Source organism: Anguilla rostrata, chromosome 12 (genome assembly GCF_018555375.3).
Source record: "Anguilla rostrata isolate EN2019 chromosome 12, ASM1855537v3, whole genome shotgun sequence".
Classification (NCBI taxonomy): Eukaryota; Metazoa; Chordata; class Actinopteri; order Anguilliformes; family Anguillidae; genus Anguilla; species Anguilla rostrata.
This window is the reverse complement of record NC_057944.1, coordinates 26,678,460-26,693,299: the sequence shown is the minus strand read 5'-3', so window position 1 is coordinate 26,693,299 and position 14,840 is coordinate 26,678,460. Positions and strand designations below refer to the sequence as shown.

Genomic DNA, 14,840 nt, shown 5'->3' with positions numbered 1-14,840 from the left:
AGCAGTTGTATTTTATTAGCAAAACAAAGTAGTATGAGCACGTCAAAGCTGTGAAGTGAGCTCTTATTCCTTCTTTCAGTATATATAATTCTAGTGTCACTTAGTGTGAAAGATGACTGTTGTATAAACTTTGAATGGCCTTATTTCCATTATGATATTAGGCTACTTTACTGAGGAGCATGAATTCAAGCTGTTTTGTAAGATACATAGTATCAATGAACACTCTGAACCCTAGATCTCTTCGGCTGAACAGCCAAAGGTTGATTTACTTAAAAGCAAAAATATATTCAGATTCTTGCCAGATCGCTTGGCCATTTGAGCTAGATAAATACCCATTCCCCTACCAAACTCGGTTGCATTTTAATAATGGCAGTCCTGTATTATAAAAATACAGTCTTATCGACTATGGACCTCAGCAGCTGAACACCACACAGGAGCTCATTACCATTAAAGTGATCTCTGCCGACAGCAGAATGGCCAGACGTCTCATTTCTCGGAGTGTCAGTGTTTTCAAAGGGAGCAGGGCGTTGTGGGAGCAAAGGTTGAGCTCAGCTGCCCTGACACAAACCTGCCCCAAGTATGAACTCCCCCCACCCCACTCCCACCCCAAGCCAGCCCATTTATTCTGTGACTCTCTGTAATTTAATGAGTTGTCTGTTTCCCCAGCTATGCTGGCAGACAGCTCCTGCACACGGAGCTTCGGGCCCAGGGGAATACGAAGCCCCCAGCATCCCAGCCAGGGAAATGATGCTGACAGACAAGCAGGGAAATATGTCAGGAGTTTGAAAGGCAAATTAAAGAAGTGGAAGTACTTGTGTGTCTAATTAGCCGGGTTCCTGTCCCTCTGTTTCTCTTTGGCTCGTGGCAGATTGTTAGCATTTGCTCTGTCACTTGTCATCCACAGACCAGGTGAGTTGCAAATGATTATGGCCATGAGACTCGCTGCAATCTGTGTTCCGTGGCCTGCCTTTGCAATGTCCATCATCCTTATCAGCTCTCTTTGTCCTTTGTCTCCCCCCTCCCCCTCCCCTGCTCTCTCTCTCTCTCTCTCCCTCCCTTCCCTACAGCGGAACCCCTGGATGGGGAGGAGTACCTGGATATTTCAGGGATCATGAGGTCCCAGGCAGGCAAATATGAGTGCAAAGCCAGCAACGACGTGGCAACCCCAGACGTCAAATATGTCAACGTCATCGTCAACTGTGAGTGTTTGGGGCAGTCAGCCTTAAACCAGTCTTCCCTCTAAAGGTGTACTGACCATGCCAAAATCATCACTAGCATCATTCATTTTACCGATGGTTCCCTTTTGACCTGTATTTTGAGTGGCTCTGTCTCAATATGCTAATCAAATCACCTCAAAAGACACCAGAGTGATTGCAAATTGTTTCTTGATTATTTTTTCCCTCTTAACAAGTTATTACAGCTAATTAAACATTATTAATAGCAGTGTGAAAGTTAACTCAGGAATTGTGTTCACTTTTTTAATACTAGGAGGAGTTTTGCCTCAGCTCAAAGCGTTATTAGTTTGGTGAATAGATTAGAATCAGCAAATTATCCTTTAATAAAATGTAAATTAATCCAGAATGTAGATTATTAAGTAAGACAGAACAGGTCTGTTGGGAGGTTGATCCTGCTAAGATGCTGTTTCCATATATGAAATGATTCAGCTGGCAGTATTGTCCCTGCATGCCAGTGACCTCTGCTGGTCAGGTGGGTGCTTGCAGTCTGCACATTAAGTTTTTCCTCAGATACACTGTGAGCCAGATTTACCAAGGAAATAGTCACACTGCAAAACTATATTTGCCATATTGTGGCTCTGTTGTAATCGTAGATCTCAACACATTATGACCGATTTACCAAGACTGGTTCTATTTACACAACTAAATATACTGAGCACTCTCATTTGCAATTTTGCGGTAGGAAACATAAAAGAAATGGCCAGAAAGAAACAGTATGGGATGCTTACACATCCAGATTACAAGGCGCAAAGAAATAGATACAGATTAGTCAGGAACAGGTAGCGAGGGAACCACAAGAAACTCTACAAATGAGGAAATATAGATAATGGTCAACGAGTTACAACTCCACAATGCCATATTATAGCATAGGAAATAATACAACTCAAAACTCAGTGGATTTAATTTTGGAGTGACATCACATATAAAATTTATTCATTAGGCACAATAAAACAAACAGCAGAGGATGTAAAAAAGATGGAATGATGTTAGGCAGTGTACAAAAAGAAAAACTTTAGAAGGGTAAAATACACAGATGGTCCAATTGAGGAAAGAATATCAACACCAACAGAACAACAGGTGAAAAAACCTCAGAAAAATATAGGGGAAGACATCTTTGATTGTAAACTCAGGACCACAGCAAGGCTAAAAATCCTACACAGTATGTCTTTAAATATGCATCAAAAGGATAGTCACAGAGTGACATAATCCATGCAAAATACATCCTGATAGCGATTCTGACCCATTGCCACCATTTAACAAATAAAACAAAAATATTGAGGCCTTGCATCAGAAAAGCAGTTGCAACCCTTCAGTAAATTTGGACCTGACTGTGCAGTTCAGCTGGTACACTGACTGTGCAGCTTAGCTAGTACAGTGACTGTACAGCTTAGCTGGTACAGTCTGCACATGAAGTGATAAACAACTTCTGGCCTTAGACGCTTGTGGGTATCTACAATATTTTCTCCTGAATTTGATTGATCTGCAAATTGAGTTGGACCTTCCACATCTGAAGAAAAAAAAAACATGATTCAAAAAAATACATAATTTAGAATGTTTATTTCGTGTTAAGCTCATAATATTTATCTTATGCCTAGTGCCTACACGACGATTCTCGCACTGAATGATTATATTTTTTCTAATGTTAAGACACTTGTTATCTCTGATTAAAAATTAAATGTACAAACTTTTTTACTAACAATAATATGTTTACGAAGTATTCTGCATGGCAAATGTTCAATGTAGAATCATATCACTCCATTAATAATTTACATATTGTCTGGGTTGGACTCATAAACGGTATTATTGTTGAATTAACAATTTTTTCTAGGTATCCATGCTGTATTATTGTATATTATTAATCATGGTCCATGCTTTTTAAGCAAATGAAACATTACATTACAGGCATTTAGCAGATGTTCTTATCCAGAGTGACTTACACAACTTCTACATCGCATCCATTTATACAACTGGATATACTGAAGCAATGCAGGTTAAGTACCTTGCTCAAGGGTACAATGGCAGTGGCCTACCCGGAAAATTGAACCTGTGACCTTTCGGTTACAAGACCAGTTCCTTACCCATTATACTACACTGCTGCCCACGGCAGATATCAGAGATACATACTGGCATCCGAGAACTATTTCTTATAATAGAATATAATATTCAAATAGTCGATAGCTGACCTGTGCATGGCCTGCAGCTCATTTCCAATTATAGATACAGTGCCGTGCTGCAACTGCACCTAATCTGTTGTGAGTTTGTCAGGTGAGCAGCATCGCTAAATAGCCTGTTAGACTGCAAGCCAGTTAGTGTTACTTTCCTTGTTACATCACAAATCTTAGTTTTGTTTTTTTTGTTTTTTTTTTCTGCTGCACACTACATTTCAGGTACAGATTGTATGCATCAGTAGAATATGATTTGTGCTTTGGTTCTTTAAAAGAAAAAAAAAAGAAAAAAAAACTGAAAAGTACATCCAAAGCTATTTTCAGACCGCCCTGTTCCCTTTCACTGCTCTCATGATAAAAACGTCTAACAAATGTACTGTATCCACAGGGGTCATGTCCACACAGATCGGCCAATTCCCAGTGAAAACAGGGATTTGCACTTTTGAACGCGTTGAAATGTTCAGTGTTCAACTTTAATAAAGTTTTACAAGTGAAATTGGGATCAAATGTGCTGGTAACAGAATATTCTGAATTTCACCCCTCGCCTTGAAGTCAAGCAGGAAATCAGTATGGCAGCTTTCTTAGTTTATAACTTCAATGAAGCAGTGACCGTGGTGAAACAATACTTGCTGTGATGCAGTACTAGCAGTGAAGCAGTAACTGTGGTGAAACATTAACCTTAGTGAAACAGTAGCTGTGGTGATGCAGTACTAGCAGTGAAGCAGTAATTATGGTCAAGCAGTAACCATGGTGAAACAGTACCTGTGGTGATGCAGTGCCAACAGTGAATCAGTAACCACGGTGAAACAGTAACAGTGATGAAGCAGTAATTGTGGTGAAGCAGTAACCATAGTGATGCAGTAACTATGGGGGCGCTGTATTACTTTGGTGTTCTCTCTCCCTGAAATGCAATCAGAGTGGCAGAGCATCTGCTCAAATACAGATGCTTTATTAGCTACTGCAGGTCTAGACAGCAGTTTTTCTGCGGGGTCTCATAATGTTTTCAGAACAAAGTACTGTGTTCAAGGTTCATAATTAAAATGGTATAAATCCCACAAAGCAGATTCTAACTGCACAGATTTATTTTAGTTATTTTTCATCTTGGCACCAGTGTACCTTTGCTGTATATAGGCTCGGTACACTGTGTCTGATGATGAGATGCTCATATCAAGAGACAGCCCTGTTTCCAGGGAGTAGTAGCGAACACAGATCCAAATCTCACTTAGCGTGCCGCAGACTCCAGTGCGCTGGTCCCGGTCCCCAGAGACTGCGCCTCATTGGCTGCCTCAGATCCTCATGTTTCTTTCACAAAGCGTAATGGACAGTATCAGAGCAAATGGCTGATGGGGGAGGCACATCAGGAATATTAGGGGAGGCTGGGTTTTAATGTGCCATGCCCCAAAGGGGAGCACAACATGTGAAGATGCCTTTGAAGTGTGCCGTGCCGCAACCTGGAATTTAGCGCAACGGACTTTTCTTTCACGCGCTCTAGATAAAGATGCAGCAGATTAAAGTTCCATTCTTATCTGGATGCCATTTGCACGATAATTTTCTGTTACTCTCTGTAGAGATTTCAGTAGTAACTGCGGCAGCTCAGAATGTTTTCTTTTAGCTTATGAGTTAATTTGTACATGTAAATCGAGTGATAATGTTGTCGGCATACATATATTTTCAACAAAGCCAGCTCGTTGTTTGCAGACAGCTGAAAGTGTGCAATGCATGTCAATATCTCAGCGTTTTTAAAGCATGAGGAAGTTCTCAGGAGGGACGTGTAATTAAGCAAACACAAATGAAAGCCTTGACTGCTGGGTCTGTTGGAATGCATCAGTAATATTGAGAGATGAGGAAGACCTGCCGATGAAGGCCTGTTTCAGAGCCTGTTTCCTGCAGAGTGGGAATTCTGAGTCTGTTTGTCTGTCCACACTGGCACAGAAAATGGAAAAAGGAAAAGGTGCAGCATTAATAAAATGTGAAATATGCTGTCCGTGCTGTACTGCTATAGGCTCAATGTTGCAGACACTGCCTCTTTCATGGGAACGCGCACAGAGCTTCATTAACAAAGCTTGTGTTCACTCAGCAAGTTGATAACCACCTTTGTGATATTGGTTAAGCCCGATTGTGGTTGTTAAGGTTGTGTGAAGCCAGCTACCGCAAAGAAATGCAGGGTATGCTAAGCTTCCTTTGTAGTACACCCCCTGATCTCCTTCAGGCATTTTATCCAACCCTTAGAAAACCCAGAGTTCCTTTGTACCGTGCTGCAGAAAAGCACTCAAGTCAAATCAGAAAGTACCCTCAGTCCCTCAACACCACTAAGGGTCATTCTCAAATGAGCCACAGGCCAATCAGAAGAGGCTGTCACTAATTTTAAATCCTGCACTTCTCCACCAGTGCAATGTGCCCACAGCAGGTTAACCCTTTATAGAAATCCTGTCTCGACAAACCTTCTTTAGTAACCACACTGCACAAACTTCAAACGTGAAGGAAGCCACCGGAAAGCGCATGTTCACTCTGAACTTTAGACCAAACAGCCTCTTTGAAATAAACTATGACTATATATTTCAGGTGGCTAATCAGATTATTAATCAAATATGAATTTATTTGAGTTTATGAATTGGATGCAAATAGAAAAACCTCAGGTCTTCCAGTCCATTAGCCATGGTTCGATGTGCATTTAATTGGTCCAAATCTGTATGCTAATTTCCTTCTCATGAGGATGCTTTCATCCAGTGTCCACTCTCTGTTTCGTGGAAGCAGCTGTCAGAAAACAGTCCATTCCAGGCCTTGAGGGTGAAATTCTAGTTAAAAAGAGTTTACTGACAACCGAGCAAGACCATCGGTTGTACACTGAGAAAGTGAGGAGTACTGTATATTGATGAGAATTTAAAGTTTAAAGAAAAATTACATCTTTTCACTGCATTATTTGAGAATTTTGATAAACAAATACAATTTAAATCACATTAGGCATGTAATTTAAGGATACTGAGGCAGTGCATCCAAACAGGAAGAGAGAAGCTCAAAGAGTGAGAAAGTAGCACCCATCACAGCAATAAGAGACCATCTATTTATTCATCATTTATTGCTTGTGGTAATTGCCTGGATTCAATCGGCTTTTGTCCAGTCTTCAATAACCAAAATGAACTCGTATGTGAGCTTGTAAAATGAGAAATGTGCACTTGTTTTAATTTTATGTGTGAAATTACGGAAAAACAAGTAATGGAATTTGTAATGGAATAGATTTTGTGGTGTTTTATTGTTCTTGGCAGTAGAAAGCAAGCAAGCAAAACCAAACCAACAAAACATATTAATTTAGCAGAATCATACAACTGAACAGATCACATTCTCCTGTCACATAGACTGGGACACTTTTCATAAAGGGGCTATAGCGCAGTAGCAGTTATAAATCACTTGACTCATAGAAGAAAATTGCCCCTCTTTATTAATGGAGATTGTGACATAGGGGTTCAGATTCATGTTATGGAAATGGAAGTTTGTCTAACAAGGATCACTGTCTGACACGCAATTTCCTGTTGACTGTCGCCCTCGCTGAAAACAGATTTAACAGCCTTGGATTCATTCAGGAATGTAAACCCGGATCGGTTGTGATCCCCCACAAGCTGTTTTCTGACATTCAAGGCAGGAAAGATGGCCTTTTTCAGTCTTGGGGACAATTCTGCACTGGTCTTTCCTCGCTGAAACAGCCTTATTTTAAAGCGTGTCTTCTTCTTCTGAATGCAGTCCTCAAGAGTCTGACTGCATCTTTAAAAGCAAGAGTGACTGAGACGAAGAGCGCCGCTGGGAGAGAGATTAGCTTGAATCTCGGAGATGTCACTCAGGCTCCCTCTATGACTGCTGAAGCTGAACGTCTCTGGGGGGGGTTCTGTGCTTTTATCATTAAAGAGCAGAACCCCTCTCCTTATGGCAGATGGAAACTGTGCGGTTAAACGTCCACCGCAGCTTCGCGTTACTGTATATCCCATGTCTTAACGGTTTCTTATGAGGAAGAGGCCTGCTAAACATGTTGCCAACGTTATTGTGGAAGACCCCTTTTTTTAAAATGAATCAAACCCTTATTGGAGGGAGCTGTGCGGTGCCCCAAAATATTAACAACTTTCACCTGGTTTGTACAAGGAGGGGGCTTCCTGGTTACTAGCTGAATTTATCTTAGCGGCTGCGGCATGGTTGGGATTTGGTCGATTAGACACTGAGCTTAAGGACCTGTGATTTGAATATTACTTTCACTTTTTATCAAGGTACTTCATTTGAAATGTTCCTGTTAAACCAACCATCAAATATATGAGATTCTGTGCATGTATAGAATTACAGTTAAATTAAGACTGGTAGCAATGCTCCCCCCCAGACTTACAGCAGCCCTACAACTCTTCCGCTAAAGAACTTAAACCAAAAAGTATTGCAATAACAGTCATAGGGGCAGTCTTCAATTCTAATAACATCTTCTAGGAGAATTTCATCTCAAATTCACAGCCTGAGCAATTTCATGCATCGAATAAAATAATTAGAAAAAAATATGAAAAATTCAATTTCTGAATGAAAGTATGCGATAATCATTTTAACATATTGATCTTCTGAACTATTTAATGTATGGAAGCATCATATGAATCATGAGAACTGGTATAAACAGTATATCAGTATTTGTAATTGGTAGGCATGAACTGTACTCTTATCAGGCGCAGTTAATATTGTGATAGTGACTATTTGTTATGGATGGTTGGTAACTGTACATTGTATGCATGTAACTTGTGTTAATGATTATGATGCGTGGTAACTATACTACACATATGAAAGTTGTGTTAATGTATATAATGTGTTATGGTAACGGTACACTACACATGTAGCCTGTGTAATCTTCCTGATTGGAAAGGCTGTTTAGTTGCACTCTGTTGTAACATTTCAGCTTATTTGATTTGTCAGTCATTTAAAATAATATTGACTCTGAATGTAAATTTTTTAATGGAAATGTAACTATCATCTCAAAACGTACAGCGCAGTTGTTTGTACAGATTGTGGGTGTACGCCAATATTTTCAGGTTCTATTTTCATACATTATTGAGAGATCTGTTGTTTAGATGTTTATTCAGTATACATCATTCCATCAAAATATTAAAAATGTTATGAGTTTCCAATGAAAAAAGCCTGGAAATTAATTTTAGATATTGCACTAGGCAGTATCTACACCTACACCAAAGAGTCAATCTATCATGAATGCCTGTGCCAGGATATGATTCCATATATCACAACTAAAGATTAAAATTGATTCTTTCAACAACAAAAAAATGATATGCTCCTTTTAAGATATGTTTCATATACTTACAGGATGAAACCTTTAATCTTCATGTCTCAAATAAAATATTTAGAATAAACGTGGAGACTGCTTTTACTGCAAAAAGGAGCACAGAAATTAAAAGGAAACTTTTGTTTTCATAATGCATTCCCCGCCGCCATAAAAAAGGTAGCAGGTAGTCTGTTTAAAATATATTGGCTCCTTAAGGAGAGCTGCTGTTTGTAATAAAAATAAGACCGTCTAAAAAAAAGTTGTTATTACAGTAAATGTTCATTTGAATGCATTCTGTGGAGCTCAAAGGAGATTGTGAGTCATCGGCGAATATGAATTTATTGGCAACGTTGAACCATATTCCTGGCCTGCCTGTACTCCTTAGGGCTTTGTCCATCTTCCTCTCTCCGCATTCTGATGTGCCGCTTGACAAAAGGAGCTTTTTTCACGCAGAATCATATTAAAATGTAGTGTGGTAATTATTTAAACTGCTCCCCGGAGGGTGCACCACGGGTTCTCAAACCTCTTTGTTATTTTTGGCGCTTGAAAGGCTTCTTAAAGAAGAGGCAGGCGGCACATAATTAAGAAGGAACCATAAATATTTGGGCTTCCAGCCAACGCAAACTTACTTCCGTTTGATATTGAAATGGTAGATAATATGAGATGGATGTGTTTACCCTGGGGGAGACAGGGTGGAGGGGTAGCTGTACTTTTGCCCTCCAGTATCTTCACAAATCTCATTTTACTTTCCTTTTAGTCATCCCCAAGGACACGTGACTGCCCACATGACAACCCGTTCTGACCTGACTGAAGAGGGGACACAAGGGCAACCGTCCCCACTATTTAATGTGTTCGTCATTCCCGAATAAAGCCTTAAATCAGCTTTATGTGGATTTGCAGCAGGGGGTTTTTTATGGCCTGTCCCTCCTTAGCCGTGTCTCGCCATGCAAAACTGGGAACTGGCTGCCTGTTCCATCTGTTCGGCGGTATCTCCTGGGTCTGTGTTTGATTCTAAGTCAGAGCCAAATAAGAGCTGAGGCTCTCTGTGCTGTCTTCAGGGACAGTGCTTCCACCCACCCAGCTAGTTTCTGCAGCAGAATAACAACAGCTCTGCCATTGCTGGTTTAAACTGGAGAAGAGTGTATCATCCAGTAAACAGCCAGTTACTTTCTATCCACATAATTATGGAGTTTGGAATAATAATAACTAGACAATTCCTGCAGAAATTATGAAGTGTGGTTGCCGCCAATGTAAAGTCGACTTTGTGCTAAACAAAGCTTTATACATTATGTAAACATTATTCTTACATAAGTATTCAGTATTACTATTTTGGAAGAAGACAACGTATTTCAGGTTTCATATGCTAGGTTGTTGATAACGTGTTGTAGGCAGTTGCTAGGGTGTTGCTAGGTGGTTGCTATGGAGTTCTAGGCGGTTGCTAGGGTGCTGCTAGGTAGTGGATATGGTGTTCTAGGTGGTTGCTAGGGTGATGCTAGGTGGTTACTATGGAGTTCTGGGAGGTTTCTAGGGTGTTTGATTGCTAGGGTGTTAATAGGTGGTTGCTATGGTGTTATGTGAGGTTTCTATGGTGCTCTATGTGGTTGCCACAGCTAGGGTTATGGTTAGGGTTATAGCTGGGGTTACGGTCATGGTCTGGGTTAGGTTTCCGGTTAGGGTTAGGGTTCTGGCTAGGTTTAGGGTTATGGCTAGGGTTAGGGTTCCGGCTAAGGTTAGGTTTCTGGCTACGGTTAGGGTTACAACTAGAGTTAGGGTTAGGGCTAGTGTTATGGCTAGGGTTAGTGTTAGGGTTAAGGCTTGGGTTAGGGTTAGGGCTGTGGTTAGGGTTATGGCTAGGGTTACAGTTCCGGCTAGGGTTAGGGTTAGGGTTACAGCTTGGGTTAGGGTTAGTTTTAGGGTTACAGCTAGGATTAGGGTTAGGGTTTGGGTTACAGCTAGGGTTAGGGTTAGTGTTCTTCACCAATGAACACTCTACCATGTCCAATGAGGCCTCCCAAATCTCTCTATAGCAAGCAGTTGAAAATCTAGGAAATAATAAACATTGGCAATTTAAATGAATGGCGGAATGTTGACCCTCGTGATGTCGCAATGCTCTGTCTTCAGCTGCTAGAGGGCACTGTGATGTCACAAGGGTTAACATTACACCATTCATTCCGTATGGTGCAAAATTGCCCACAAAAAGTCAATTTTTTTCAGAAACTGTGCAACGAGACTTTCCACAAAGTAAATGCACACCATTCCTGATGATGCTGCTCGATTTGACATATTGTACGTGTACGTGGTGCGAAAACTCTGGGAGGAGTAGCGGTCCAAAAATGGGTGGAATAAAGAAGAATAATATGTGAGATAGTAGTACGATTGCGAAAGGCAACCACTCTAATAATAATAATAACAACAACAATATTAATAATAATAATAATAATAATAATATTATTATCATTATTATTATTATTGTTGTTGTTGTTGTTGTTGTTATTATTCTTATTCTTATTCTTTTCTTGCTTTATCATACTGTTTCACGAAAACATTGGTTCATTCCAGATATATGTACCGAGGCTCTCACGCTCCTGGAGGGCTGCAGTGTCTGCAGGATTTTGTGGTGTCATTTCAATCAACAGCCAGTCTAGGCCTCGGAAGCAGGGAGCGCATCAAATATCAAGCAATGGTTCTGAAAAAAACAGATGTTGGACTACAGGTCTTTATTTATAGTTATATCAGAGTTGTATTTCAGAATGATTCTCAAATTGGAGTCGGTTGGCATTTTTGTAATTTATCACCCAGGAATGCAGCCCATGTTTTGTGGTACATGAGGGCTGCACTGATATCTCTTCTGAAGTGGGTTTCTACAGTCGTCGTGTGAGAATCGTGCTCCCTGTGCAATGAATGGCTCTTTGAAATGTTATTATAGAAAGCACATTTCTGCTTGACAGATGATGGGCACCTGCTAATGACCGTGTACTTTTAGAGTATGCTGCTTTTTTGTACAAACACATTATATGGCTGTCTGCGATTGGCCTAGATCTGCCACATGGGGCCAAAGCTAGGAAAGTAGATAGGAAGAATTTTTTAGGCAAAATATTTTTTCCTCTTCTTTTATTTAATAAAAAGCAGCTTGTACTGCATTGCTTTGAAAGATATATTACTATTATTGTTGTTAATTTTTTTTTTTTTTTCTTTCAGTTGGCCCTGTCCCTTTATTGTGCAGGTATCGTGGCATTCACGTTCACAATAGTACTGATTTGATTGTTACCTCGCCCATCTCCAGCACCTGTGATGTTTGCTTACCATAAATGCACTTGCTGTCCATTTACAGTTGCTTTGGCTAAAAGATTCAGAGTAACAAAACTGAATAATTAATTAATTCAAGTTACACATCCCATTATGTCATTATTTTAAAGCGCTGACTGAAATGGTTTTTTTTCTTGCTGTTTTTCCATTTTATTTTATTTATTCATTTTTTTCAAACTTAATTGTGTTGCATAAGAGGAGTAAGTAGGTTGATAAATAGAGCATGCACATTGTGGGAGTTATTAAAGCTCATATCACAAAAAAATCCTTTAACCAGTAATCAAAGATCAGCAATTATTGTGAATTTAATCACACACACACATATATATGTATATATGTAACTGGTGGGCGGGTAGTGGTGGGTAGTAACACCGGCCAGGGGGTAACTATTATGCGGCAATCTATAATGAATAAATTCTAATTATCCCTTATTGTCAGAATCTTTGCTCTCATCATGCCCTTAAGCTAATTCCTGTCTCCCCAGCAGGGAAGATGCATCGATCAGAAATTTCAGAACTGCTCAGAATAGCTCCACCATGTTGCTTTGCAACTTGGAGATGGGCATTTTCATCTATTGTGTGCTCAGTTCATATTTTGCCAAGTGACGTTAATTGTGAATTTGCTCTGTTGACCTCTTTAGAATTCTGTACTCTCTGTCAAAATTACATCATCAAATCCAGTTCTTCACCACATCTGAGAGACACCCAAAGGTCTGGGGCTGTATGTATAAAGCGTCACTGAACAAAATTTTGAGCATAAATTCTAATTGTCCAAATTTTCTCCTTGGACTAAGATTGATGGCTATGTATTAATATGCTTTCCACTTACCCAGAATACAGGGATGAGGTTTCTAGATATCCGCACGCTGCAGCTCACCCTAACACAACTGACCTCAAGGGACCAATATTTTTGTGGCATTCAATGTGCAGAGAATTTACATTTGAAAAACTCGACAGCAATGTCTCTTTCAAAATATAATGCCACAGTTACTCATGGACATCTACAGAGCTTAATTTGTGCATGGTTTCATCGAGAACTGTCTATATCCAAGCAAAGTCTTCTGCAAGTGGGCTAGTATGAAACTAGCATGAGTGGTGATGACAAGGCAGTGGTTGAATGAGACCGTAGGTTATTTCAACACAGCAACTTGATTGCAACTTACATTATTCAAACATATAACAGCTTCAAAATTCATGCTTGAGATATTAACGGTTGTAATTTATGTTGTAGAATGAAACCCCTGTTAATATTGTTTGATTTGAAACGCGTGTTATTATAGTTATTAACGTTACTTACTGAATAGATATTTGGTAGATGTGTAGTGGATTTAACAGGGGTAGTGGATACATCCTTCTGTGATAATTTATGGTCATTTCAACTATTTTCTGCCACTTTACAATTACTTTAATAAAGTAAGTGATTACTGAACATGCCACTGTGTTCATGAAGACCAGAACTGAACACTTCTGAAGGCTTTTGGCAAGTTGTACCGCTGATTGAACACAGGCTTAATATTACTCATTGTGTTGTATTGTAGTGTATTTTCTTTAAAACAAAGTCTGCTAGTTGAAGCTGTCCCTTTGATTTTATGTCTTCTTCACCAAAGTCAGTTTTATTTACTTCTGACCTGCTTTTGAAAAAAAAAAAAAACAGGAAAAAAGAGGATTTTAAGAGCTGTCCCTGCAGCCATAACGTCATGCTGAAATACAGTGTCTACTCTACAGAAACCTTGTTGCTGTGGCAGCAGCAGTGATAAAAGTGGATTTTATATCTCGTTCTTTTCAGATCCTCCCTTCATCAAAGATGTGAAGAGCTCAGAAACCCAAGTGGGCCGCATGGGTGTTCTTCAGTGTGATGCTGCGGCAGTGCCCAAGCCAGAGTTTGAGTGGTACAGAGATAACAAACGGTAAGCCTGATCCTAAAATATGACAAATACTATGGAATATACTGAAAACATAAGACATATATGTTTCAAAAAGTGGGCAGTCGCCACTACAAATAGTCTGCCGGTAAAATGCAATTATAGTCTTGTGCATTTAATCGCTGTGGTCAATCAAGGTCAACGGAACGTCCTTAAAAAACAGCCTGCTCAAACTGCATTACTAAGATAATAAAACTGGGCTGCCATGTCAGTTTTTATTTCTTTAGAGTTTGTTTGGTAGAATGTGTGATAGAATCTGATTTTATTTATTTTATTTTATTTTAGTTTATTTTCTAGTTATTATTATTACATACTATGTTGGTTTTACTGTTGCTGTATTCTGTGATCTTTTATTATACTTATTGTGTCTTAAATGTTTTTGTAATCTCGGCTACATTGAAAATGAGGGCTTGGCCCTCAATTGTACCTCAGAGAATTAAATAAAGGTTATGATGATGATGATGGTGTTGTAGCCTACTGTACATTGCAAGGTTGAGTCTGATGGAGTGTCTGTTGTCACTGGCAATGTTACTGTAATGCAACGGTGCACAACAGGACCAATTTGTGCTAACTTCTGTTCTTAATTTTAATTAGCTCAATCTTGATCTGACTATTGTATAAGCACCAGCTACACCTGCAGACAGCAGGTATACTCTAAAGATTTTACTGTGCTAAAGTACAGGAGGGAACCAGTATAGTTTTGGCTATCAAGCTCAAAAAACTAAAACTAAGGTCATTGGTTGGAACACAAATCTTTGCGCAGATACCCAGCATCTGTTGATGTCTGGGTCACAGACTTCTGGTGGTCATCGAATGAAAAGGGTATGCAGCAAGTACTAAATATGAAGACTTCATTTCAGTTTATGTTAATTTTTCCAATTACATTTGTTCCCATAAAATGGGGGAACTATGTATAAAACAGT

At 39.5% G+C, this 14,840-nt stretch overlaps 1 protein-coding gene across 10 annotated transcripts in view; it reads left to right on the top strand.

The window, feature by feature from the left end:
• The window catches only part of lsamp (limbic system associated membrane protein), an 878,287-nt gene that overhangs the window by 829,459 nt on the left and 33,988 nt on the right, over positions 1–14,840 (top strand). For all 10 annotated transcript variants that reach the window (XM_064303053.1, XM_064303058.1, XM_064303059.1 and 7 more), the window contains 2 exons: positions 1,068–1,199; positions 13,782–13,902. In XM_064303053.1, the coding sequence (XP_064159123.1) occupies positions 1,068–1,199; positions 13,782–13,902 (253 nt within the window). The remainder of the gene's footprint in view (positions 1–1,067; positions 1,200–13,781; positions 13,903–14,840) is intronic.